Source organism: Melospiza melodia, chromosome 14, assembly GCF_035770615.1.
Source record: "Melospiza melodia melodia isolate bMelMel2 chromosome 14, bMelMel2.pri, whole genome shotgun sequence".
NCBI lineage: Eukaryota > Metazoa > Chordata > Aves > Passeriformes > Passerellidae > Melospiza > Melospiza melodia.
The window spans coordinates 17,216,870-17,244,671 of NC_086207.1; the positions used below are offsets into that span (position 1 = coordinate 17,216,870).

The window sequence follows — 27,802 nt, forward strand, 5'->3', positions numbered from 1 at the left end:
TGCTGATGCTCTTATAGCCTGAATCCTTCCCCCAGCATCCTGTATCTGTGTCCAGGGAGCAGCTCTTGGCACTCAAAACGCAGCAGTTTTGTGGGGACAATAAACCTCAGCCATCCAAACATCCCATGCTCCTGTTTCAGCTGCAGGAAAATTTCAGCCTCCGAGCTCGAGGAGTCATTAGGAGAAGGAGCAAGTGTTAATTGGGCTGTATCTAATCTGAGCCCGACCCAGGGGTCAATGGCTGTTAGTTAAGTTTATCAGCGGTGTTTGGCCATCATTTATCAGCTTTGGGGAGGCCGGGCTGGGACAGGTGTGCGGCGTGCTGACGCACAGAGGGCTCAGGGAATATTGATTTTCCCACCCGCCATTAACGAGCATGCGTTTGTTGTGGTTAAACCACACCAGGAGATGCTGCTGGGGAAAGAGCTGCCCAAGAATGAGGTGCATAGTTATGAATGGACTGGTGAAATATCATGGATCTCACGGTGCCTTGTGGCAGCACAGCTCTGAGGAAAAACCATCTCTGGAAACAGGCTCGGTGTTTCCCATCTCTGCTGAGCTTTATGTTCAGAATCAGAGTCCAGCAATGTCATCCCCAGCTCTGTCTCGTGTCTGCTGCTTGTTTTCCCTTTCCTCCCAAAATCTCTCTTCTATCAGTCTGTGAAAAAGCTCACTGCTCATTTTAAAATCTCTCTATAGATCACAGGAAGAAGAAATGTTGACAGAAATTAAAGCCTTATTTCACAATCTGCATTAGTTTTCTCTTCCTATCCTCACCTTTCTGATTCTTTTATAGGCAATTTTTCCTATGGAGCTAAGCAGGCTGAGAGCTCTCCACTGGAAAAACCTCATCTCCTTTGTTTGGGTAAAATAGCACAGTGAGCTGGACCAAAGAGCTTCAGCTTCCTCTAGCCTTATATTTCATTGAAATCAGAAGTATAATACTGGTTTTCCTATTTCTGGGCCAGTTCTGGGAGAAAATCATTCATCAATAGCCATTAGTGCTGCCAATGGAACTCACAGGAGTAGCTAAAAATGCCAAATATTTCTGGGGTTGTGATGAAAGTCATTTGCAGTATATTTGGTTTTGTTGATCAACTAGCTTACAGAGTGATGGAAAATATTACAAAAGGTTGAAAAAAACCATTGACAAAATGTTTTCAAGAAATTAGGGGGAAATGTGAAAGTATCCTGTGTTTCAGACCTCCACTAAAAAATCTCCTAGTCCTGGAGACTGGATTAGCCAAGGACCACAGAGGGGCTGATGTTTCTCTGCTGGTTTCTGACAGCTTTTGTGGAGAATATCAGTTCATTCAGTCTTGTTATGAACCTCTGCAAGTATAAAGCCTCCACAGCCTTTTTTTTGGTCCAGCAGCAGTGTTTGTCCACCCTCAGGGTGAATGGTTTTTTCCTTCTATCCCATTGGTATAACCCTTCCTGCAGCTCCTCTGCCATCTCCCACCCTTGCTGTTCAGGTCTGGGAGGGCTTTGGCTCTGTCTCCTCCCCATGTCCTGCCAATCCTCCACCTCCTCACACCATCTCTGCAGCCAGGACAATGCACCCAGAGCTCACCTGGGCTGCATCCAACCTTCTAAAGAGCCATTTTCAGATATCATCACTTGAAACACACCTAAGGGAAAGGGTCGGATAATCACAGAATGGTTTGAGTTGGAAGGGGCCCTAAAGATCATCCAGCCCAACTCCCTGCCATGGGCAGGGACAGTTTATCCTGTCCAAACAGTTTATCCTGCTCCAAATCCCGTCCAGCCTGGCCATGAATATTCCAGGAATGGGGCAGCCACACCTTCCCTGGGCAATGGACAGCAGCTGCAGGCACACGGGATCCTTTATGCAAACAGCACCAGGCACTGGAGATCCAGGATCCTCATCCAGAGTGGTGCATTCCAGAGCTCCTAGATTACCTCAGAGTGACATCCAGCCCTGGACAAGGGACATGTGGTCCTTGGGAGCAGAGACAGAGCTGCCTGAGCTGAGCAGAAGGACAGATTAGACTGGATCATCCCCCTGAGTCTGTGACCCCGAAAGGACAGGGACCATATGCTTCCCATCTGGTGAAGCTCTGTGGAAGAGGGAGTGGGCACAGGGTGCTGCTTCGAGTTGGAGAAAGGGGGAGTGATTTGCTGGAGGAGATTGAAATCTGTTTGCCCAATTATCAGCTGCAGTGCTTAATCACTCTGCCCTGGATCTCCCCGGCAGCCGCAGGGGCAGTCGGGTGTGGGGGTGGGAGGCAGATAGGATTTAATAAAGAAGCAATTTTATGAGGAATACTTTGCTTTTGGCACTTTCTGTAGGAGTGGGAAAAATGATCCTTTTTTCTTCGGTAATGCCGGGGAAAGCAGGAAGAGCAGAGCTCCATGTTTCAGCTCCTGAGGGATCCACTCTCTCTCCAGCTCTCAGTGCCTCTCCTTCCCATGGAGATCCTGCAAGAGACCCAAGGAGAGGGGCATCAGGGGAGAAAGGGGGGAAAGCCTGTCCCTGCACTGGCCCAGGGTCCCACCTGCAAGGGACAGAGCCCCAGGGTCACCAGAGCTGGCCACAGCCCAGAGCCATTCCCAGCAGACTCTGCCACCACCCAGTAAATCACAGCAGAGGGGAAAGGGTTCCATGGACTGAGCCCGTGGGGTTTGGTGCCACTGAGAGGTGGGAGAGCAGAGGAGCTGGGCTGGCAGCTTCCACACCAGCCAATGTCAGCCAGGAGTCCTCACAAGCACAGAGCCGGTCCCCAGCACATTCATCCTCCTTGGGAAGCATCTGAGTGGCATCCAGTCACAGCCTCTTCTGAACAGCCCAACAAGCTGTGATTTATGTGATATCTTTGTCCTCAGACACTGCTGTCAGCAATACCCAGGCTCAGGCAAAGCTGCTGATGCCTGCAGATTTCCAAAGGTCTCTCTCGTGGACATGCTGCCCTTGCTGAAGGATAACAAACAGAAGCTTTAGTTAAAGTAGAAATGATGTTTTGGTAATGTTATCCTGTAGCTATGCCCAGCCCCCTCCCCAGAAACCAGAGGTCCCAAGATTTCCAGAACAAAAGAGAAAACAAATTGATAATCTGTCCTGGGCTCCAGAGATTCTCCTGCAGCAGAAGAAAATATGTGATGCTTTCTCAGCAGCTACTCACAGGATCCCTTTTCCCAAACTGTCAGAATGTTCAATATCTCCCATGCACCCAAAGCAACAGAATAGCTTTCTCAGCATTAAATGGGAAAGAATCCAAGACAAAAATCACTACCGACCAAATTATGGTTTGGGTTTTTCCCTGCAGGAAAAATCAGTGTTTGAGCAGTGTTCCCTGGACAGAGGAGCAGCTGATCCCTGCACACTGCTCTCACCTTGCTGATGCAAAGGGGTCTGTCTCACACACCTTTCCAAATCACCTTGGATACCATGGGCAAGGTCTTGGCTACTCCTGCAAGATCCAGCCCTGGCAGGTAACACAAATTAAGGCATTTTAACTTTTAAATCCAACACAAGCAGCATTTTGGACCCAAAAGAGCTTTGAGCATCTTGGGAACTGGTTTTTGTGACATCTCTAGGTTTCACATTTGCATCAGCCTTTCTCCAAGTTTCACCCATCCCACCCACTGCAGGGCAGCAGCAAAGTGCCCAGCTGCCCTGCTGAGATCCTGAGCCCTGAGGAGCCTCTGGTGCTTCAAGAATCCCAGGGAAGGTCCCCACAGCCTCCACCAAGGGACTCAGGGATGCCACCAGCACGGGGCCATGGTGCAGGCCTTGGTCACGGTCATTCCTTGGGGAAAGGGTTGGGAGTGCTCAAGGAACTCTGCTCCTGCTTTAGCCCATTCTGTCTCTGGCCCAGGAGAACGCTGGAAAATGTGAACCACCCCTAATGAGCTTGTTGAAAAACACCATTATTTGGAAGAGATTTAAGAATCATTTGTGACTTCTAAGCTGTGATCCATGATCATCTGGGTCTGGTTTGTGATCTTTGAATGCTTTGGACTGGTGACTCTGTTGGTTTCCTGGGGGCACTGGTGGCTTTCTCTTTGTACATCAAGTCTCCACAAAAAAACAAATTCCAGCCCTGGTTACAACAAGTGATTCTCCAGCCTGTCATGGAGGGACCATCACAGGGAAATAGGTAGTTTCCCATATTTTTAATTCCCCTGCAATGTAATTTTTTATCCCTTTGCAGCACTTTACTACTGAAATGAATGTAACTTGAAAACACTCAGGTTTGGCCAAAAGACAGCACAGAAATTCATCCTGCAGAAGGAGAATCACCTGTTCCTGCTGCTCCAACTGGGGGCAGCCCTGGCAGTTCAATTTGCCTCCTTACCCACTGCCCCTTCCCTCATGCCTTGTGTAGCATCAATTCTCTCTCCAAATGCTCCCAGCACCCAGGAGGAGACACCAGCAGCAACTGCAGAGATTTGTGTCCCAGCCCATGTGTGGTGGCCACCACCCAACAGGGTGGCCATGGGGACACCATCCCATGCCAGCCCCTGCCTTGGGACCCTCCTGTCCCCTCCGTTTCTCCACGGCAGGCTCGGCAAGTCACACAGCATGGCTGGCAGAGCCACCTGACTCATTCCTCTCGACTCCTCCAGCTGATGTGTTTGGAGGAACACGCTGCTCTGACAAGGTGACACATCCTGAGAAAGCCCACACTGCCGAGCGGGAGCGCCCAGTGCAGCAGCAGCACTCGCAGCTCTTCTTCATTCCTCCCCACTCAAATGAGCCCCAAGCATTCCTGTTTGATTTTCCTGGAGGAAAACGAGTTGTTGTCAATCAGGAGAGAGGAGCCCTGAAATCCCCTGGTTTTGAAGGCTTCTCATAAAGGCACAGCTGTCGGTGGAGACGCTTGGAAAGGAAGAGCATTTGCTAAGGGAGAAACTGCATTAAAACCCAAGTGTGCCTGCTGTTCAGCTGCAGCCTATGCTGGAATCTTCTTTTGGCAGAGGCAACTGCCCTTGAGTCTGTTGGTTTGGCTCAATTCGTTGTGGAATAATTAAGTTCAGTCCATTGCACTGCATAATCTGGAGTTTCTTCAACCTTCCTCAGTAGCAAAGTACTTAATCTCATCCAGCTCTGGGAGCACTTGGGAACATGAAAATCAGCCAGTGCAAAGCTGTCAGGAGCCTCAGCAGTAAGAGGATGAAGAGAGGAGTGTCCAGGAGGCAGGGGAAGGTCAGCCTGTGCTTTGATGCCTCTGGCTCCTGGAGGGAGGAGAAAACCATGGCATCACACACCCTGAAATGTCCCAGGAGCCAACACAGAGCTGCCACCTGCAGAGCATAAACAGTGAGGATGTACCCGTCAAACTCCAGTCTGGAAATGCGCCTGGATGTTTCCAAGGAATCTGAGGGAAAACGTTTCTGTTCCTGGACAATCCAAGCTATCACATTGCCAGGCTACAGTAAGGATCTTCAAACTGAAAAATGTGTTTTACCAGGAGTGGGCAAGCCCCAAACATCAGAGAAACTCCTTTCAGCACTGTTCTATTTACATGTCTTGGATTGAAGAGGAAAAAACCAGGGGACAGTGTTGGACTGAGGGGAACCTCTTTTAGCTGTGAAAAATTATCCCTCCCTTGCTCCTCAGAGGGTGATAACACCACCTGAACCACTGTCCCAGGCACACTGTAGGATTGTTTTCTGTGCTCAAAGGTCCACTAACGCCCAGCCCAGCTCCTGAGAGCTGCTGAGCAGTCATACCCAAAGCCAGCTCTACTCTCTGAATTAATAAAATAACAGATGCCACCAGGAGCTGTCCTTTCTGCCCCATGTTGCAGGTCAGCCCAGGGAGAGCAGAGGGAAACCCAGTGAAGAGGGAGGAATCTGCCCATGACCACTGAAGCAAAATCAAAAGAGATGTTTATGGCAGGAGAAAGCACCCTCCAGAGCCACACTGGGAATGGGACATCCATCCCTTGGACAATGGAGCAGCTGCCAATGGAGCTGAGATTTCTCCCTCTCAAACAGCTCCTTGAATTGCTCTTGGCATTGACTTTTTCCTGTTCAGCTAATTAAAAATCTGTCTTTGAGTCATAAGCCCCCATTAGTAATAATTTGCTTTGCACTTCTCCAGTGATTTATGGCTGAGATATCAAAGTGCTTTAGAAACATTAATTAATCCTTCTAATCCCCGGGGGACTGATCCACTCTCTGCAATGCACCACTGGTGGTGTAAGTGTGGGAAATCCCCAGGGTTTACTCCCAATGCAGGCAGGGAGAGGGGAAGGGAGCAGCATCTGACCCAGCAGCTCATTCCAGCTGCTGTCTGCAGTGGGAGATGTGCAGTCAAAAGAGCAGCCCTGGATCCGCAGCCACGAGCAAGCCCAAGGCACAGCTCTGTGTGCTCTCAGAGCCATCCTTGCTCCCATTCTGCCTGTCCAGGGAGGGCAGGGGGGCTGCAGCCCCCCAGCCTGCTCTGTGGATCACAGCAGGGAAGGTGTGTGTGGATCAAAGCCGTCTTCACCCCGAGGTGGCTCCAGCAGAGAGCTTCACCCTGCATGGGCAGCAGCAGGGTCATTCATCAAAGCCACAGAGCTGCTAACTGCACTTCCCTGTCCTGCCCTTTGCTGCAATCTTGGTTCTTTGTTGCTTTATCGCAGGAGTGCAGACCCGGGGCTGACCCCCACACCTGGGACAGGGCCCCAGTCCTCGCTGCAGATAAGGATGATTTCCTCCATTGGCTTGGCACAGCTTCCATCCTTGTGCTCTCCAATGAGCCAGGTGCCACCTGGTGCTGTCCCCACGCTCTCAATGTTGTCACCACAGCCCTGCAGGGTGGAGCTGGCTCTGTGGTGTGCTGCCAGCAGTGGGGAAAGGTATAAAGGTCCCAGCAGAGTGCCAGAGTCAGGATCTCTGACACACCCAGCAGTGTCCCAGTTTCCCTCTGCTGTGCTCAGTAGAACATCACCTCCACCATGAAGGTAGCTGGTGTTTTCCTGCTCCTCTCCCTGGCACTCTTCTTCTACCAAGGTGAGTCCAACATTTTGCTTGGGAGCTATTTCCTCTCCTTGCTAAAGCTCCCAGGTCTGCCACATGGGAAGGTGAGTGTGGGAAGATTCCAGCTGGTGCTGGGGCCTTGCTGTGACCCTGGGCAGGGAATGCTGCAGCGGCCAGTGTGCATTACACCTGTGCCTGTGCATTAAACCTGTAGCCTTTCAAAGGCTTTGAAAGGGTGCACTTGCTCCCAAAAGTGAGCAGACCTGCTGCTCTTTCTTAGGGGTGGGATTTGTCCTGTGACTGGTGATTTCTAGGACAGTGTGATCCTTTCAGAGTGAATAGGTGCTATTCTGGTTTTAAAAAAGCAAATCTAAAAAGACAGGAAATGAATCTATGCAAGGGAAAATGCAGCTCTCACTACCAAAGCCAATGTTTAAGCCAACTGTGTTTTCAAAATCCCATATGGTGCAGAGGGATGAGAACACGAGCTGTTGCTGCTCCTCAGGTCCTGCTTTAGTGGGCTCATTCCAAACAGGAGGGTGCTTCTGAAGCAGGTCCTCTGCCATCCTGTTTACTGCACAGAGGCTGCCATTGCAGGGCTGTCTGAGCACAAAATCTGGGCTCATTTCAGATGAGCTGAGCACGTAGTGAGCTGCAGCTCCCGGGTCTGGACCAGTGCTAGCCCCAAGTAAAACCACTGAAATATTAAACAGTGTGGCTACCAGCTCCTCAGCACCAAAATGCTTCACTGCCACTGGGCTGTGCTGGTTGTTAATACAGATGTAGTATAAATCCTCCATGTAGATGACTTCTGGGTTTATAAAAAAACCCAGGATCATCTTCTCAGTTGTGTCTTTTGCCAAAAAAAAAGTTCAGGCTGTTTTTCAAAACACACCCAGCACGTGTTCCACCCTTGTGATCCCAGCTGCCAGCTCAGCTTCCCCATGGGGAAGCCCAAAGTCATGGCTTGATCCCACCAGCTTTGATGTGAGACTTCAGGGTCTCCTTCCAGTAGAGACTTCCAACAACTTGTCTTTTGCTCTGCTTGCTTGTGGTAAAAATGGAACAACAGCAGAAAGATCGCCCTGGATTTACTGCAGCACCTGTCCAGTGCCAGCAGGAGTTTCTCAGGCACTCATGAACATGTGGTAAGACAGGACAGAAGCCACCTTAGCTCCCTGACAGCTGGCAGGTGACATCTCTGGAAGTGCACTTTGCCTTGCATCATTGCATGTTCCTGCCAGGGGAAGGAGGGTGACACAGCAGGGAAGGATTCAGCTGGGAAACGTGGGCGATCCAAGGGAAGAAAGTATTTTCTAGGACAAAGGTGTTTGAGTGAAGACACGCAGTCCTCAGCCTAAACTGTCTGTATTCTGTCCCCCTTGAAACCAGCCCGAGTGATGGGTGCTGAGGTTCTTCTCTCCCTCTCTCTCTCTCTCTCTCTCTCTCCTCTTTCTCTAGGAAATGCCGAGGTGGATGCAGCTGCTTTCAGAGGAACTGAGGTAAGATTTCCTCTTTTACATGGCACAAGTGAGACAGCACTAATCCAAACACTGGGGAGCCACCTCTGCTAAATACAGTGAAGCAGAGTGGGTTGACAGCCCAAAAATGACAGTGCCCTTCCACCTGCAGTGCCACAGCAAAGTCCCAGTGATGATACTGGTTTTCCACTGCATTTCCCCCAAACACTGAAAGAAGAGCTCCTAAAAAGCCAAATATTGCTGTTACCTGCCAAGAAAGTCAGGAGTCTCCTTTAGTCTCTGGCTTGTAAGTGAGGACAGGTATTGCTGTGGCATAAAAACAAAACCTGGTAGGAACATGCTCAGGCAGCGCCCATAGAGCACTATTTACTCTGGACTGTCACTCCCAAGGGTGTGCAGCAGAGCCAGGTGGAGTTCAGCTGGCCAAGGGACGTGGTGGTGGCCAAGGCAGATGGTCCCAGTGTTTCTGAGAGCTCACAGCAGAGCTCTGAGGATGGGTTACAAAGACAGACAAAATGTGCACCTCTCTGGGAAAGCCAAACTCCTTTGCTAAATTGAGAACAGGCTTAACATTTTCCAAATTAACCTTTTGTGCCTCCAGCCATCTTGTCAGAATTTCAACCTGGGGAGAGGGTGTACAAGGGAGTTTGACCCCATCTGTGGCACGGATAACGTCCTGTACAGCAACGAGTGCCTGCTGTGCCTGCACAACCTGTGAGTATCTGGAGCTGCTGCGAGTCTAAAATGCCACGGAGATGAGGGCTACCACACACACATATCTGGGATTTCCTAGAAAGAAAGCTGTCTGCACACAGCTGGGTGGAGTTTGGGCAGTGAGCCCAGCACATCTGGCACGGCTCTGGCCTCCTGCACAGCTGCTGCTCCCGCTGCTCTGAGCATGTGGGCTCCAGCTGAGCAATCCTGTGAGGCTCCAGCTGAGCAATCCTGTGTGAGGCTCCAGCTGAGCAATCCTGTGTGAGGCTCCAGCTGAGCAATCCTGTGCAGCTCGCAGCACACACGCTGCCCACGAGCAAAAATCTCCCCACACCTGCAGCTGCCAAGCAGCAGCGAGAGCTGGCAGGCATCCAGGACCTCAGACAAATGGCAAAGTCCTCCAAGCCTGCCCAGATCTAGCACATGGGCTGAAGAATATTTTTCCAGACGACCTCAGATGTGTGGTGGCTGAGGGAAAAAACTGTGTTTTTTCACCCCAGAAATTTATGGCTGAGCTCTGCTTTCTGTCTTCTCTGCATATGAAAGGACACAGTTTGCTCTGGGTATTTTTAAGAATGAGTTTTATATTTAATCTGTGCTGGTGCCAGATTGCACTGTTCTAGCAGAAGGCCAGGTCCAAATGCTAAGGGTGTCTCTGGCAAGACTTGATACACTTCATCTGGCTTGGGCCCTAGGTAATTTAAAATATATTTATACATTGGAAGCACTCTGTGTCAGACAAGTGAAGGAATTACTTCCAACTCAATGCTATTAAGTGGTTCAAAAATCTCTTTTGGGAAGATTGAGTCTTATCTGGAGCCAGATGCCCCCGTCTGCAGGGCTAAGGGAGCTTCACCCTTGGCTTCACCTGGTGTAGGCAGGGATTTCTGGTGATCAGGCTCACAGGCCCATCTGCCATCATGTAGCAGAAGCTCAAAGTCCAGCTTTTCTGTCTCTGGATGCGTGGGTTTGTGGAGCCAAAATTCTGCTTTCAGGAGCATTGCCTCCCTGCTAGCTCTGCAGGAGCAAGGAACAGAATCCAGATCACCAGGAAAAAAAAAAAAAAAAAGAGCCTGGATAAATATTGTCAGTTGGGTTGTCCCCTCTTTGCTTCATTAACCCAGGCTGCTGCCACATATTCTGCAGCATTTGCTGGTTCACCTTTCAAGGCTGAGCGTGATGCAGTCAGGCAGAGAGAGGCTGAGTGGGATCTCCTCAGCAAAGGCACCACAGCTAATGACCCAGCACGGCCTGGCAGGGTGGTAATGACCCTGCTGGAAGCCAGCAGCCCAGCACCAGCTGTCCCTGCATTGTGCAACAGATGGGGGTGGGAGGTTCATCAGACACAACATCATTAGGGCTCTGGCCGTGGACCAAGAGCAGGGTAAAGTGAGGGAGGAAGGCTCCACAGTCAGCTGGGCAAAGTGGCATCCAGGATGCTCCATCTCCCCAGAGCAGGGCAGAGAGCAGCTTCACAGGGGATGGGAGCTCACAAGAAGGGAAATTGGGGTACAAGAAGGGAAATTGGGGTACAAGAAAGGGAAAGACTGAGCTGGTGGTGTATTCAGAGCCAAGCAGGAGTCAGAGGAGGGGTGGGATGGATGAGAAGCTGGTGCTGCATCTGCCTGCATTCCCAGAGCTCCCAAAACTCCTTCTTGTGCAAGCTGCGAGCAGCTGCAGCTGGAAATGTGCTGCTCCTGTGGGCCACAGCCCCGAGCCTTGCAGCTCCCCTGTTCTGTTCCCCAGTGATGCAATTCTGAGGTTAGGAGCAGCCTCTTGGCCGGGGCCAGCTGGGCTCTGGAGCTTCATTCAGGACTCTGGAGCTGCCTGGTGCCAAGTGTCCTGGGGGAGAGATAAATGGAGTGTCCTCATCTCTAAAGCCCTGGCCCAAGGGGACCATTCAGCCAGGAGGCAGGATGAAGTGTCATTTGCAGTTCTGCGAGTGCCACTGGCCTGACAAGAGCTGGAAGGCTGCAAGGAGCCTGGGAATGTCTGAGCATCTGGCGGGTCCCCGTGGCAGCGGCGTCTCACTTGTCACCGTTGGTCACCTCGCTGTGACCAGCATGCAAAACGCCTCTTGCAAAAGGAAAATCATTTCACCGGCATTTCTCTAACGCACCTGTGAAATGGATCTGTCTTTCCAAAGAGGAGAACATCATGATTCCGTGTGAGAATGGAACAATTCATAGGAATCGTGTTCACTATAGGGCAAAAAGAAGAAAATAGTTTTTTAAAGATACCTTTTTAATATTTTCCTCACTTTTGCTGCAAGAAGCAATCAGGAGGGGAGGCTGGGAGCAGGCCAAACCCAAATGAGGCACAGTGGCAGTCCTTTGTTTCTAAAACCCTGCAAAACAAAATCGTAACCTTTATTGTCTGCAGTCAGACAGGCATTGGAGGTGTCTCAGCGCTGTCCTGCAGCACGAAGGTGAATTATCCTGCCAGGAGGTGTCAGAAAGCACTCTTGAGCTTATTGGAATTAATTAACACATGGCCATGGTAGCCCTGAACTCCCTGTCAAGAATATGTGGCCTTGCTTGCTGTGAATAACACTTAGATGATGATTTAAGCAGTATTTTCCTCTCTTTCTGCCTTTTGCCCTCTGAGCCAGGCTCTGCTGTGCCTCAGGGACCCGAGGGCAGCCCCCCAACATTTTTAACCTCTCTTGCAGGCAAAGGAACGACCACGTGCGCATCAGGAACAGAGGAATGTGCAAAACTCCCCGCAACAACCTGGCTTAAACTGGGCTGAGAGATCAGGGCACAAAGCTGTCCCCTCTCCCATCAAACCCCAATAAAATGGAAGCATCGCCACGTCTTGTGCTGGGATTTCTTACACACACAGCGACCCCCTTTCCCCAACACTCAGAGCACCTTCCTGGAAAATGTGGTTTGCTCTGGTGATGTCTGTAAAGAGCTGGGAGCAAATTACAGACAGAGCCCCAGGGAGGAGCCTGGGATGCGCCCAAGGAGGGAGCCAGGCTCTGCCAGAACAGGGAGGTTCTTTTTTTGCATCAAGAATTTTGTTTTCCTTTCCTAGATTTCCAGTGGTCAAGCAGTAGATTTTTAGCATTCTCATGACCTGCAATTGCATTTGCTAAATACAGGGCACTAAAGGCCTTGCTCCAGAGCCTTTGCTAGGAGAAAGAACCCAACAAGTCATCTCCATGCTGACCCATCTCCAGCCTTGTCCATGTGCCAGTGCCCCATGACATGGTCCCTGTGCACCAAGAGTCACCAACCTCACACTTGTCCTGCAGGTCACAGCTTCCCAGTGCCTCAGAAAACCAAAAAGATTCCATTTTTTCAGGCAAAATTCTAATATTTTTTCCCCTCTACTGGCCTTGGTGAGCTTTGCTGCTGGCCTGAGGGCTATGGGCTGGGAGGATGGGAGATGCCTTTCCAAGAAGGATTTGAATGAAAGTGCTGGTGGATGAGAGGCTGGACAGGAGCCAGCAGTGTGCACTCATAACCTGGAAACCAGCATTGTCCTGGGCTGCATCCAAAGCTCTGTGGGCAGAGGGTGAGGGAGGGCACTCAGCCCCTCTGCTCTGCTGAGACCCTCCTGCAGTGCTGCACAGCTCTGGGGCCCCCAACACGAGAAAAACTTGGCACTGTTGGAGCAAGCCCAGAGGAGGCCACAAAGACACTCCAAGGGCTGGATCACCTCTGCTACAGAGCCAGGCTGAGAGAGCTGGGAATGTTCAGCCTGGGGAAGAGAAAGCTCCTGGGAGACTTCAGAGCCCATTCCAGTGTCTAAAGGGGCACCAAGAGAGGCTTTTTACAGGGGCGTGGAGCGATGGGACAAGTGGGGATGGCTTCAAACTGACAGAGGGCAGGGTTAGCTTAAATATCAGGAAGATTTTTACCATGAAGGTGGTGAGAAAGTGGAATAGGCTGCCCAGAGAAGCTGTGGAACCCCATCCATGGAAATATTCAAGCTCAGGCTGGAGGGAGTTCTGAGCAAGCCGGTCTCGTTGAGGGTCTCACGGCAGGGGGGGTTGGACCAGATGCTCTCCAATGCTCCCAGCGCGCCCATTCCGTGGCTCCGCGGTGCGGGATCGGCGCGGGTGCGGGTGCGGGATGGGGATCGGGGCCGGGATGGGGATCGGGTCTAGGATCAGTGCGGGGCCGGGATGGAGAACGGGTACGGGATGAGGAGCGGGTCCGGGATGAGGAGCGGGGCCGGGATGGGGATCGGGTCCAGGATCAGCGCGGGTCCGGGATGAGGAGCGGGTCCGGGATGAGGAGCGGGGCCGGGATGGAGAGCGGGTCCGGGATGGAGCGCGGGGCCGGGATGGGGATCGGGTCCAGGATCAGCGCGGGTCCGGGATGGAGCGCGGGTCCGGGATGAGGAGCGGGGCCGGGATGGGGATCGGGTCCAGGATCAGCGCGGGGCCGGGATGGAGCGCGGGAGGCGCTTTCGGCGCTGGAGGCCGCTGTTGCTCCGCAGCCGGGGCCGCTGCCGGAGCCGAGCCCGCAGCTGGATCCGCAGCTGGATCCCGCAGCTGGATCCGCAGCTGGCGGAGGCGCGGGGGATGCGCGGCCGGGCGGTGCTGGCCCTGCCAGCCCTGCCCGAGCCTGGGAGCCGCTGAGCTGCGGTGTCCGAGGCCTCGCCAGGTCCCTGTCACCCTCCGGGGACCCACGGGCAGTTTGGGGGATGCTCGGACAGGAGCGGCCCCGGCGGGTGCGCCCTGCGCTGGAGGGATGGGTCAGTGTCACAGCACTGCCGGCTGCTCCTGCAGAGCTGGGCACTCCCTGCTTGTGCCAAAGGCTGTCGTGAGTCAGCCCAAACAGCCTGGGATGGAGCATTTGGAGTTGGGGTCAAACCCTCGTGGGGTTCCCGATGAGTCGCAGCCCTGCTGTAAATGACTGGTGGTGTCTGGGGCAAACCCAGTGCTTTGTTCATAGGAAATCCTGGACTTCACTGTGGGTAGAAAGATGAGTTTTCTTTATGAAGTGGCTGAAACAAACACCAAAAAAAAAAAACTTAAAAAAAAATAAAGCATGATCCATCTGAGAGAGCTCCAGTGCTCATTTCAGATTTCAGATGCAGCTGGAGGGGGGAAAGCACAGGCTCCTCTTCTCAGATCTGCCAAAGAGTGTCTGCAGCCGAGGGAGAGATGAAAAACGAGTCACTTTGCCCACATGTAAAATTAATGCACTAAAGGTGGTAGTCCCAAATAGGCTCTGGACTGTGAATTGCCTTGACATCTTTGCACACAGGGGATCCTGGAAGGATGCTTCCCACAGCTGGGATATTGCTGATTCTGCTGCATCACAAGAAATGGAGCATAGCTTTTATCCAGGGAGATCTCTGCCAGCGAGGTTGGCAGGAGGGGAGACTGATCCTCCCTACACTTCTTTCACTGCTCTTGGATTTTTTGGCATGGCTAAACCCACCTAAGCCCCAAACTCATCCCAGCTGATTCCTTCCACCCAGCAGAACACTGAAATGTGCACTGAGGCCAGTTTATGCCAAGCAAAACATCTTTCCTGCCCATGCCATTTCTGGGAAGCATCACCCAGTGTCAGCCAGGAGCGTTTCTCTGATGGAGTGAGGTGCTGCCCGAGCCTGCAGAGCAGCAGGTCTCGCCAGCCCGCACGGCTGAGCACAGCCTGCGTCTCCCCAGGCACTGTTCTGATGAGAACTGGCATTCCTGCTAAATGTCAGCCACATCCGTTTCAGAGCAAGGTCCGTATCAGCCTGCAGATTATGGGAGGCAGCAGGCCAGGGGCCACTCTGCTGTTGTGCACAGCAGGGGCACATCAGGCAGAACAGTGGCGACTTTCCAGGAGGGAATTGCTCCTGTTCACATTTCAATTTTGGCTTGAACAAGGGCAAATCTGAGTGCAGGTGCAAAGTTTAGGCTCGTCCTCAAAAGCCAGTCTTCTGCCCCCATAAGAGTTTTTCCCTGAAGTTGAGGAAGGGAATGCTTCATCCAAGCTGCTCCTCTGCCATCTGATCCCCAGCAGAGCCTGGAGCTGTCCTGCCAGCAGCAAGTCTGACTTTTCTGAGACACCAGCTTGCTTCCCTGCATCTCCATGATGCTGCTTCCAGTGCTGGTGAGCTGGCAGGGACAAACAAAATGGACAGTGACAGGAGCAATGGCTCCAATTCTTGGTTTCTTTGTGTAAATCACTGCAGCTCCTCGGGCTCCTTCCCAGGGCAGCGCTTCTGGCCATGTGTTTGGAGCCCTGAACACGTTTTGAATGGCGCAGTGAGGGAAAAACAGGATTTGCCTAATCAGTGGAAGGGCTCAGCCATCCACCTCCCTCCTCCTTCCTTTCTGGCTGCTCCCAGAGGGCTCAGCCAGGGCAGAAAATGCATGAGGCCAAGAGCTCATGGTGGATGAGGAGAATCCCTAAGGATGGTACAAAGGGCTCAGAATTTACTGCCCTGAAGAAGGTCAGGCAGAAGACACAATTCCTGCCCCAGCCCCACAATTCCTGCCCCAGTCCCCCAATTTCTGCCCCAGTGCCACAATTCCTGCCCCAGTCCCTCAATTACTGCCCCAGTCCCTCAGTTCCTGCCCCAGTGCCACAATTCCTGCCCCAGTGCTGCAATTCCTGCCCCAGTGCCACAATTCCTGCCCCAGTCCCTCAATTCCTGCCCCAGTGCTGCAATTCCTGCCCCAGTCCCTCAGTTCCTGCCCCAGTCCCTCAATTCCTGCCCCAGTGCCACAATTCCTGCCCCAGTGCTGCAATTCCTGCTCCATTGCCTCAATTCCTGCCCCAGCCCCTCAATTCCTGCCCCAGTGCTGCAATTCCTGCCCCAGTCCCTCAATTCCTGCCCCAGTCCCCCAATTTCTGCCCCAGTCCCTCAATTCCTGCCCCAGTGCCACAATTCCTGCCCCAGTGCCACACTGCTTGCAATAACAAGTAATTTAGTGACAAAGGGGTAAATTCCCACAATAACCTCAGTGCCTGAGGCAGCCAGGGCTCTGCAGAGGCCAGGACACCCCCACGGCCCAGCCCAGCTGCCTGCCCTGGGAGCACCAGCACATCCTTGGGAGGAGCAGCTGGTTTGGAAGCTGGCAATGCTTCCCTTCCTCTCCCTCCTCCTGCCATCCAGGGGCATCTCCCCTGCAATCCTGCACCAGGATTTGCTGTTTGGGTGGAAGCTTCTCAAAGCAGGGTGGCATCTCCGTGCCTCCAAAGCAGCCCTGGGCACTGCCAAGCCTCAGGAATGTCACAAGAGTGACAGAAACCGGACAGCTGAGGACAGAAGGCCCAGGGGAGCATTTTCAAATCAGGAAAACATGTTTCTTTAAATTGAGACTTTTCTGCCAGTAAAAATTCTTGTAAAATTCAGCCTGGGAAGCCCTTCCCCCTCCACCTTCTGGAACACTTTCCTGAAGCTCCCACCTGGGAGGCAATATCTATTTCCACTGCCAGTGGCATTTGACTTCATGATGTCATGGCAGCATACTGTGAATTCAGCTTTAGAACTGGACTGAGGGACTTCAGTGAAATGCAAGACCCAAGCTGAGAAGAAGCCCTGAATTTTTGGTAGTTGCAAAACATTCTTGTGTCCAGGCCTGCCTGGAAGAGTCAGCTTTGGTACACCCTTTGCCCACTGCAGCCTTCCCCAACATTACCCCGATAAGGAGGCTTCTATTTCAGCCACATTTTCCACATCAGATTTGTTTTTCCTGTCTGGAAATCAGCAGAGCCTTCCTCAGCTTTGCTGCAGCTGCCGGAGGGCACTTTCCACAAGGCATGATCAGTTCCAGGATACTTGTTTTGGGGGAGCTGGATTAAACTCATTTTGTTGGGCTGGCAAGGAGAGCTCCCCTTTGCAGACACCCCACGGGAGCCCATCTGCTGCTGGAAAGGCTCCTGTGTGCTCTGATGCTCCCACGTGCCACCTCCCAGTTCTGCCCTCTGGCAAAGGATGCAGACAGAGGTGTCCCAGTGCCCAGAGCAGGGCACAGATCCAGAGCCTGCTCTCCTTGATGGGTACAGAGCCACTTCAGCTGCTGCTGCTGTGACAGCCTCAACGAGAGATGTCAGCAGTGCCAGCAAATGCAAACAGTTTTGTCATGGTGGGGAGGCAGCTGCCAGCCCAGCACAGCAGCACTGCTGTGGCACAGGGTCACGCTGCCAAGCTTGAGGCCAGGGAAGGAAATACCAATTGGTTCCACCCGAGTGGGAAATGACACTCTTAATACTCTGCAAAGGGAAAGTCTGACTGAAATGGAAGGAGGCTTTTAAACTGCAAATTTCCTTCCATCTAAACCACAGCTAGGGCTACGTAGGGAAAGAGCTGTCCTTGGCAAATGTGTGGGAATGAGCTGGAAGTGGCTCTGCACTGAGACGGAGGGGCTGTCCCCAGGCTTGGTGGGGCTGGAGCAGGATCATGGCTAAATAAGAGGGTGGACACTTCTCAAAGGCAGGCTGAAACCACTCTGATAACCACAGACATGGCACAAATAGCCACAACTGAAGCTGCACATTTGAAGTGAGATCTCAGCTTTTGCTTTCTAATGTATCTGAGCTGCTACAGAGAAGTCAGATGACAGCAATAGTTTGCATTTCTCCCTATCAAAGGACAGGAACTTCCAGGAGCCGCGAGCATCCAAAGTGTTCCGCAGACAGCAAAGCAGCCCTGCCAATGTTTCAACACTACTTTTTCTGGCCTTTATCTTTCTTCAGGCACACTCCACGTAGAGCAAGGACAGGAGGGGCTGGAAGGGGCAGCTCTGCAGGGTGCTGGCACGTGGAGCTGCATTCCTTGGGCTCTGCAGGCTGTCGGAGCCCTCCCGGCGCTGCAGTCGGCATTAGCGCGGCAGGTGCATTCAGAGCTGAGCAGCTCTGCTTCCTCCCAGCCAGGCAGCACAGCTCCTGGAAAGCTCCCAGGAAAAGGTCCTGCCCTTCACCTGTGCCAGAACAATAACCTGTTGTTGTGGCACGGCTCAGCAGGGCTGGATTGCAGACTTTTTCCAATAACTTCAGCGCTTTTCTTGCTGCAAAAGGGCGCCACAAATAGAAAATCGCGTGTGAGGTTTAGCCCAAACAGGTTGCTGGCCTCTGAGAGAGGGCTGGATCCTTCCTGGCACACCTTGGCACGGATTTAGGTGGTGATCCACCCCCACACCTGCGTGGTGGGGTGCTGGGAAGCTCTCCTTTGCTGGCAGATGGTACAATGTGGCTTGAAGCCACAAAGGCATTAGGTCAGTGTAAGTGTCCAGCTTGCAGGTGGCATCACTCTCATGGACTGAGATCTGATGCATTAATCAGTGACCCCCTATCAGCCCCGTTTTCTGAAGCCATTATCCATACAGAGAGGGAAAGCAGCAGCCTCTCTTCATGCCCTATCCCATGCCCTGGGGCTCTGTCCCCCACCAAAGCCCTCAGATGGTGTTTAACTCCAGAAGCAGGATTCCAGGACCTGAAAGCAAATGCCAGGATGCCTCAAGGTGGGCACAGCAGGGGCTGAAACACGGTGGTGAAAGAGCCAAGGCAGGACTGAAGCATAGGCAAGGCATGGCTGGGGCAGAGAAAGGTGTCCCACAGCCCTTGCACTGATGGCCACGTGCTGGGAGTGTCCCAAGGCAGGGAATGAGTTATTGCACATGGCACTGAGATGGCACAGATGCCCGGCTCAGAGTGCCAATGCCTGTGGATTTGGCAGAGCTCTGGATCCGGCCCCAGCAGGGCACCACAGGGAGCTGCACCAGCACTGCTGCAGCTGCTGCTGGGCTGCAAATGCTTCTGGCTGCCCCAGGGCTTGGGCAGGAGTTCTCTCTTTACTCACCTCACTCCTGGTCACAAGCACACAGGAACTGGGTAGCCAAAGGGATTGTTCAGGGCACATTTCCCAGGGGATGGAGCTTTAGGCGGTGACTCTCTGGGGGTGGCCTCTGCTGGTTCAGGACACTGCACCTGCAGCAACACCAGCCAGGGCAACACAGGAAAACCTCTGCACCAGGAGCTGCTCTCCTCCAGCTGACAGCAGAGCACACACACTGCAAGAGGGGAGGAGAGGTCCTGCCCTGCCAGTGTGGAGGGGCTGTTTTAGGGAACAGCACACACATCCTTCCTGCTGGCAAGTCCCAGGAACCATTCAGACTCAGCTACAGCCTCTTAAATCAAACCAAATCAAACCAGCATGGGACAGAACCCCAGGGTTCTGCCTTCAGCCCTTCTCCAGCCACTGACATCTCCAGTGCCCTGAGCTCAGCTTCTCCCATTCAACAGGATCTCCTAATTCTGGTGCTCAGAAACAATCATTGACATGCCTGAGCTCTCCAGTTTGCCTGGTAGCGTGAGAGAGACAAGTAGAGCATAGAAACCAAGATAGAGCTCAAGGCCAAGGCATTTCTGAGAAAAAACTGAAATAATAAGCATACACTGATTTGGTCATAATGAGTGCACCATTGTTTTTGCTTTTGAGTCCAGAGCCACAAATAGCCCCCACCTCTTGGCAAAGGAAGGAGACTATCGGGTTACAAATGACTTCCCAAAAAGCTATTAAGAAAAGTTCTGTTCACCTCTTTAGCCACTGGGGCAGACAAACTTCTGCTGGTTGCAGCACTGACATGCTCCCTATCCTGATCCAACTCCTTTTAAAGACAAATCCTGCCTTGAGGCAGCTAAGTGACTTCAAAGGCAGGTCCAGGCTTTTCCAGCTCTCTTACAGGCAAAGTGAAGAGTTTGGCCTAAATAGGGCATTGGGACAAGGAAACATATATTTAAAGTTGCATAGTTAAACTGCCACTCTTGAAAATAAGGCCCATGAGAGCAAAGTCACCCCCAGTAACCATTCCCCACATGGGAAAGGAGCATTTTCCCATAAAAACACGTTCCTGTTCATTGGGGCGTGGTGTGCACGGGCTTCCATGAGCCACACTTCATCACTTTCGGGATTTTGTGCCTATTTCAAACCCATGATTCCTGCTTGATTGCGCAAAACACTGGTGGGATGACCCACTGAAATTGAAGGAAGGAAATGAGCTCTAGATCTGGGTCTCCAAGGGTTGCAGCTGGAAACAGTGCGGCCGTAATTCTGAGAGCCAGGAAGGCTTCCACATCCAAACCCCTGACTGAATATATAATGGTCAGAAAGGTCCTCGCCAAAGTGGAAACTGGAAAACAGCACCTTTGTCACCTTATCCCCAGGTAACCCAGCACACCTGCAGGGTCACTGCACCACCTTCCACACTCCCTCTCTGCTGCTGCTGTTGGAAGGGTTTGAGTTTGGAGAAGCCTCCAAGCAAGCCCTGGACTCCAGGTCACCAGCCTGCCACGTGTGCTCTGCACAGAAGGGTCAGTGCCACTCCGTGCCCCCCCTGGCCTTGCACCCATTTGGCTGCACCTTGAGAAATCAGCCACAAATCAGACAGGGCCACGAGGAGTAGCCACACAAGCTGTTTTTCTTCAGCAAAGATAAGGCCAGAGACCAAAAAGGAGCCTCAGAGGAATATTAAAAATATCACTGCAAACTTGTAGCCTGGCAATGTGCCTAATTGGGCACTGCCCACATCGAGAGGAGACATTCCTGTGAAAACCTGGTGCTGAGCAACTCACTCCCAGCCTGTAGATGAGATCCTGCACAAACACCTGCCTCTGGAAATCCAGGAGGGGAGGGAGATGTAACAGGAAGCAGCAGGAGACACATAAAATGTAATTTTCTCTTCCTCTGATCGAGCATGTTGAAGAATAGCTTGCCTGTGTTGAGACAGTGTGAAAACCACCTTGTCAATAGATAGAAATCATGGGGTTGTTGAGCCAGTCAGGGCAAGAGGTTTTATTTCTAGACCATCGAGGGAGAAATAATTCTTTAGAAAAATCAATGAAATTTAAATGAATACATAGGAATGGCTGGTTTAGCCCCAAAGGTCCAGCCAGCCAAGCACTGTGATTCCAGCACAATATGTCCTTCATCAAGAGAACAGAGCTGTGCAGCTCCCCAGGGCACCGTGACCATGAGAGGTGTGTGGAGATGTGAAGTGCCACAAAACTGATGCCATCCCCTCGGATCCTCCCAGCTCCCCCATGTCCAGCACCAAAATCTGGACATTTTGGGTAGTTTGGGTGGTTCTGCTGGGGGATCTGAGGGCCTGGCCACCCCCTCCACAGTTCAAGGTCATGGCCAAGGATCTGGGGGCATCACATCCCCATTGGCAGAGCCAGGCAGGAATTATCTGCCCTGGCAGGGTCACAGCCCCTCTGTGTGGCACATACAGGGGACAACTGTCCCAGACACCCATCTGGACCATGTCAGCTGGGCTGGAGAGCTCATTCACATTCTGCCACCCCTCCTGAACCTCACAAAAATCACTCTGTGCCATGGGAAAACTGGTGAAGTGTCTGGTGTGCTCCCACAAGGCACAAGGATCCTAATTAAACACCCAGAGGTGCCTTTCTCTGTTCACAGCCTCCATCCTCTCCCCAGCACTCAGCCACCAAGGGCTGTGGTCTCAGCTCAGGGCTGGTTCTGGCAGTGCCTGACTCTGCAGCTCTGGAGCTGAACCCTTCCAAAAAGCCATCAGCAGCTGTGCCATCTCTCTAGCTTCAGGGTAATATCACCAGTTAGTAAAAATAAAGCTTGAAGGGGCCTAAGGAGGCCAAAGGTGTGTCAGGTGTTTTTCCACTTTCGAAGGCTTCCAGTAATGGAATTTCTGCAACTTCCCCAATAAACCATTTCCCAGAATTTGTGTCTTTCTGTTTTGGCTCGTGACATCTTCTCCTAACTAAGAAAGAGAGAGAGGAAAAAAACCCAACATTTTCTTCCTTTTTTTCAGTAGCTTTTTACATATTGCAAGAGCTCCACACTTGTCCTGTTTTGCCTCAATCTTCAGTAAACAATTTTCTCCCTCCCTTCCATCTCCGGCTAGGTCAGATGTTCTCTCCTTCTCCCTGTTCCTGCTGCTGCCTTCTGCTCTTACCCTAATCCAAACCCAAAATCTGATGCTTGGGGTAAATTCCATCAGGCCTTTTCCACCAGCCCTTCTTGTAGGAGACTTTGACCCACACAGACCATGCATTATTCAGAGCAGTTCTTTGGCATTTCTGCTTCACTGCCGCACAACACAACACTGATCGTTTCACCTTTCTAGCTCCTGGCAAAGCCTGTCAAACCTCAGCCTCGCTCATGACCACTCCTTGAACATCCTGAAAGCCGCCGGAGCCCCTCTAAGCCTCACGCTGAGACTTGGTGACTTCCTGCTCTTCCAGCCCTGCCTCTGCAAAGGGAAATGTGAGACTTGTTTGCCCTCGTGCTCTTTAATTGCTGTCCTTGCCCCAGGCGGATCCGTGGAGTCACCAGCCGTGATGAAATCCTGCGTTTCCCGTGTCTGTAAATATTTCCCAAAATTTTACTTCCTCCTTAAGACATCAAAAAGTAGGTCAAAAAAGAACAACTGGGATATTTAAGAATCAGGTTTGCCTTTGGCTTTTATGATCAAGGATGCTTTTAATATTGAATGTTCAGCTGTCAACATCGGGACCGACTTAATAATAAATGTCTGACATTTCAGTCATTATTCGGAGTTTTTAATCCTTCCCTCCCCTCCAGTGCCTGCCTGTTTGCTCAAAGATTCACGTTGGTGTTTGCGCTGGGAGCTGAAATAGGGACGGAGCTCCTGGTGAATGCCCAGCAGCCTGTGCCAGGCAGGTCAGCGTGGGCAGGGGAGGATGCCTGGGGAGGGCAGTGCCATGGGAACCTGCTAATAACCCCAGCACAGCGTCCTGCCTTGCCAAAGCCTGGGCTGGCTGCCACACGTGGATCAGAGCTCCTGTGGAGCTCCAGGGGAGGGACAGGGGCCAGCTGGGCTCTGCTGCTGCTGCTGCTGCAGGAGCCTCTGGTTTCCTTCCCTTTGTGGCTCCCACACCGCCCCACAGGCGCTGTCCTGATCCTTGGTGGCTCCTCTTTTCTTCTTTCTCTACCAAAAAAAAAAAAATTCAGCAAGAGTTGTCTGACTTTTTTTAGCAGGGCCAGCTCCCCACAGGGAGGTGTGGCTGCTGCAGCATCACTACAAAGGGAGGGAACAACAGGAGGGGACACCTGGAGCCCCAGCACCCCTGCGAGTCATCTGTGGCACCTGGGAGAGTCACACCACACTGCTGCCAGGCCTCTGGTTTTCATAAAACACATTAAAAAAATGTTAAAGTTCTTTAAATTCTTCTTAGTTCTAAGGTTCTTAATGTGTTCCATGTTTGGGGGATTTTTTTTTTATCTTTATGTCATATATGGCAGCCTAATTACAGTCATTTCACTGCCTCAAACTATGTGAAAGAAGTTGCTACACATAATTATGTGCACATAAGTGACACTAATGCCATGTCTAGTACCACACAGGTACCTGAAGGGGTTAACACCAGGCCAAAATTCACATTTCCAGCAGCTTATCAGATAAGTTGTCCACCCTCTCCATCCCAAGAGACGTGTTGTGCTCTGGGTATTTTCTGTTATATTTAGCAAAGCTAGAAGGAGTTTTCCTGCAGGTAGTTCCACCCCTCCAAAGGCACTGCAGGCTGGGTTCAGCTTTTTTAGCGATTTGGCTGATCAAGATTTGAAAACCCCACATGATTCTGAGTGTCCTTGAGAAGCTGCAGCACCACACCCCACACAGAGGGCAGGTGGGCACAGCCTGTTTTAGGTAAGGATGGGTGCCTGCCCAGCTCCACCCATTCCCCTCTGTGACCAAAACCCTTTTCTTTACACTAGAGACACAAGCACCAAGCTGAGATCTTTTCATGGCCACGAGCAGTGTCCTGTCATCTTCTCACCCTGCTTCTCCATCCACCCTACAAACCAGGGCAAGGACACACCACCTCCCCAGCCAGTGGGCTCCTGTGTGCCCTGCTGAATGCACACACAGCTCTGTTATGCAAAAGGCAGCACAAAGAGTCCCCTCTGTGCAGCAGCAAACAACACAAACATTCCTAAATGAGACCAGCCAAACCCAGAGGCAGATCCCAGTAAAATCTATAGGGAGATACAAATTATTCCACTGCGTGCCTGACTGCCAGGAGGAGTTTTGCAAATGCTCTAATGAAGTCTGGACTGCACCAAGCCAAGACTGTCAGAAATTAATTCCTAATGGTCTCCTGTATAGAAGCAGCTCTTCATCTGTCTTTTCAGCCAAGTTGCTCGAGTTTGCTTCTTTTCTCTTTAGGAATTAAGCAAACAAGTAATTACATGGGCAGAAATAAAATTAGAAATGAAAAAGAGAGTTTGAGAGAAAAACCCTCCAGTGGAGTGGTGGAAGTTGAGGCAAGCAGTGGCTGCAAAGAGGCACCTGCCTCACACAGCCAGGGCTCCCAAGTCAGAGGTTGGTCAATTAGAGCTTTACCAGCAGCAGATTGACTTAAAAATATGCAAAGCAGCTGGCCCTGATACTTGTGTTTTCTTTGTGTAGCCGGTGCTGACAAACACCAGCCATTTTTACATAGCCTTGGGAAAGCTCTTGTTCTGGAAATCACTAGTTGATGCAATTATGGTTTTCTCTGTTGAATGTCACATGTGCAGAGGTCATTGCTGGAGATAGGAGAGAGGCTTCTGTTTCCAGAAGAGGCACGAAGATGAGCCGCTTTTGGCTGGAATACAAAATACTGCTCTCCACTGGCAGGACACGTGTCCTCCCACGCATCACCTGCTCTGCTGTGGCCCCTCTCCCGTGGCCTCATGTCCTCTCTCCAGGGTTCACACTGGGACTCCAGGTGAGAAATGTGATGCTGTGGTTAAAAGCTGCCTGCATGGTTTGCCTGCAGGCCTGGGAGGTGTGAAAGGCACCTCAGCTCCAGTGGTCCAAGCACCAAACACCAGTCTGGAATGAGCTGCTCCCCTGTGAGACTGGGGCTGTGGCAGCCCAGGCTGGGACTGGAGGGTGAATGGATAACTTTTCAGTCAAATTTTGTCGTTTCAATCCACCAGCTGTGGATTACAATGACTGAAAAATCAGGACAAAGGTCCTGCTCTAGAGAAACCTCAAGATCAACCAAGCAAAGATAAAGTGTCATGAGCAACCCTTGGGGTTGTGTTTCTCCAGGGATGGGCAGATGAGCACCTGGCTGGGCTCCAGGCTCAGAGCACAGTGCCAAACCTTCTCCCCATGGGGAACAGGTGAAGCCCAGCCCAACAGCCAAGGAAGCACTGAGCAGATACAGCTGCTCCAAAAGTTTTGTCTGGTGCAACACTTGACATGTGGTGCTGGCTCATTCCTTGGTGGCATAACCCACCAGGGCAAAACCCCTTTTTTCCTTTTCATTTAGTGCTGCCAGTGCATCACAAACCAGGTAAATTCTTCCTGAACTGAGCAATTCAAACAAGCTGTGCCTAATAGTCCATCTACCTTGTTGCTATTTATTTTGGCATCTTTGCCTGTTTCAAATCCCACTTAAAGCTGTCTAACAACCAAGATTACGCCGCTCACAACTGCCATACAAACATCTCTATTACTGTATGTACACTGGAAAAATGACTTTTTTTCCCTCCTCCTTTTTTCTAATACAACACTGGCAGCAAATCACACTGAGGGAAGAGGAAGGGGTGAGACGATAATTATGCTGTGCGAGTCCAAAGTGTGACACCAACATCTCCTGCTGGCATTAGACACTGTGGAGACCTGTGTGGGCTTGTAGCACACAGGCACACTGAGAAGGATCCACAGGTGTCCAGTTTAATAGCAGTCTCTCTGCACTGCCATCCAATTCTCCTCCAAATAATCAGTCAGGCTTGGCTGGTGTCAGGCAAAACACACATCACCTGTAACACCAGGCCCTGCTGAGAGCAGCTCTGGAGGCTCCCAGCCTTCCTGTGCAAGGGCAGGAGCTGATCTACAAACAAAATGTCCAAAAGGATTTTGATAAAGTGACATTTAAACAATGCTCGGAAAATTCATCCAGCCCAGGGCGCTTGGCTGCTGCAGCTCTCTGCCTCTTTCCAGCCCCCTGGATGCACACACAAAGCTACCCCAGATCTCCAAAAAGAGCAAAATAAAGGGCTGGGATTTGTGTCACTTCAGCTGACATATGTCAGTGAAAGCATCTCCTTTCAAGCATCCCTCTGCCTGCTTCACATACCCCTTCCCAGGAGCTCCCACAGCTCTGCAGATTTCCACAGGAAAAGCTGCTCTGTGAGACAGATTTTTCTACAGAAGTGCTTCAATTTTTATGAATTTTCCTAAAATTTCTGATTTTCTTCTTCAGAAATTTGTTGCCAAAATTTTTTCCCCCATTGGTTATCTATTTCAAGGATATTTTGCCATATATTTTACCAATTCTATAAAATAAAATATTTAGTTTAGATCTAGATTAAAATACATAATGTTAGAAAACAAGACAACCATCCCAGTTTTATTACAGTACTTCTTTTGAATCAACAAAAAATGTTCAGGATTTTCTTTTCAAGGATGTCCCAAGAATTTAGAAAATGGAACATTTTGTGCCAATTTCACACCAAACACAGCTGAACATCCCAAAGCTGGTACTAGAAAGTGCTCCAGCTCCACCACAGCACCATTCTCATTCCTTACTCTGTTTCTAAATGTTTCAGGGGGCTCCTCAATGTGCTCTGCACATGAGGCAGCACTTTGAGCACTCTCACTTCATGAGCTTCCATCCAAGGAGGTGGAACAATGGGAAAATCCTGAACCCATTTCTCTCAGCCCCTACTCGTGTGCATGGCTCCAGATTTGTGCTGTTCAGCTTTGTTTGCATTTCAAGACCCTTCAAGCAAACCTTAGCTGAGAGGAAAAACAGATGGTGCAATTAAAACCCCAAATTCTCCACAACAGGACGCCCTGACAAAGCTCTCAAACCTTCCCTGAAAGGCTGAGTGGGGAAGCTGGAGCAAGCAGGCTTTGCTGTCTCTGTGCTGTGCAAGGAATCAGGCAAAGAACCCTTTCTAAGGCTCTGACAGTTTCCTTAAAGCAGACCATCAGAGTCCCAGAAAATCAAGTCAAAAAGGCCCAAAATGCCCATCCAGAACCTCACAGAGCAGCAGTCAGAGATCAGCGCTTTTCTCTGTGCAGGGGAGGCAAAAATCTGAGACAAACAGCTCTGGAGGCAAGAGAATGGAGATCCTTGAGAGGGAAACATGAGCTCAGTTGATCAGGGATGAAGTGGGAGAGGATTCCACCTCTGCACACCAGTGAGAACCCAGGGGAAGAGCCTCTCCCTCCACACCAGCACCTTCCTACATGGGGCAGCACTGAAGAGCTGCAGGAATTCCTGGGGAAGCCCCCAGGGCTGTACCTGGAGCACACAGAGCAGCTGGAGGGGAGCAGAGGGTGCTGCCAAGGGACAGGGAATTGTCCCCCTCAAGAACTCACCCTCACCACAGGGCTGGCCAGGGCCCTGTCAGTGGCATTCTCACTGGGGGCCAAGGTAAATTGCTCTGATTTTTTCTGAAGAGCTCCACAGAGGCTTTCAAATGTGATTTTCATTGCCAGTCATATTCAAGAGCTGTTCACCTCCCAGCTTGTGCCACCAGCATCTGGCCCATAGCATAGAGCACTCTGCTTTCTCAGGATAGATGAACCTGGCTCCAGAAACCCCAAAACAACCCAGCAAGGTCCTGGCAGCTTTGTCTTTCCTGCCAGGCCCTCAGGGGCCAGCATGTGGCTCACAGCACGCCCAGGGCTCCTTTTTCCCTTTAAAAACCTTCAGCCTTTTTGTGCCTCCACTTGCTCAATTTGCTTTGTGGGTTTGTTCCACCTGAAGGCA

At 51.4% G+C, this 27,802-nt stretch overlaps 1 protein-coding gene across 1 annotated transcript; it reads left to right on the plus strand.

Moving 5' to 3' along the window:
* Nucleotides 1–6,779: 6,779 nt before the first annotated feature.
* On the plus strand, nt 6,780–11,941 carry LOC134424830 (pancreatic secretory trypsin inhibitor-like). Its single transcript, XM_063168957.1, has 4 exons — nt 6,780–6,966; nt 8,395–8,435; nt 9,016–9,128; nt 11,800–11,941. Exons 1-4 carry the CDS (start codon nt 6,912–6,914, stop codon nt 11,867–11,869), a joined length of 279 nt encoding a protein of 92 aa, XP_063025027.1. The 5' UTR covers nt 6,780–6,911; the 3' UTR covers nt 11,870–11,941.
* Nucleotides 11,942–27,802: the final 15,861 nt, after the last annotated feature.

What these genes read in the sequence shown, in the direction of transcription:
- LOC134424830 (XM_063168957.1), top strand. Translation starts at nt 6,912, where the DNA reads ATGAAGGTAGCTGGTGTTTTCCTGCTCCTCTCCCTGGCACTCTTCTTC. An exon ending in GGCACTCTTCTTCTACCAAG is followed by an intron (nt 6,967 to 8,394) that starts GTGAGTCCAACA and finishes CTCTTTCTCTAG; the next exon opens with GAAATGCCGAGGTGGATGCA. An exon ending in CTGCTGTGCCTGCACAACCT is followed by an intron (nt 9,129 to 11,799) that starts GTGAGTATCTGG and finishes CCTCTCTTGCAG; the next exon opens with GCAAAGGAACGACCACGTGC.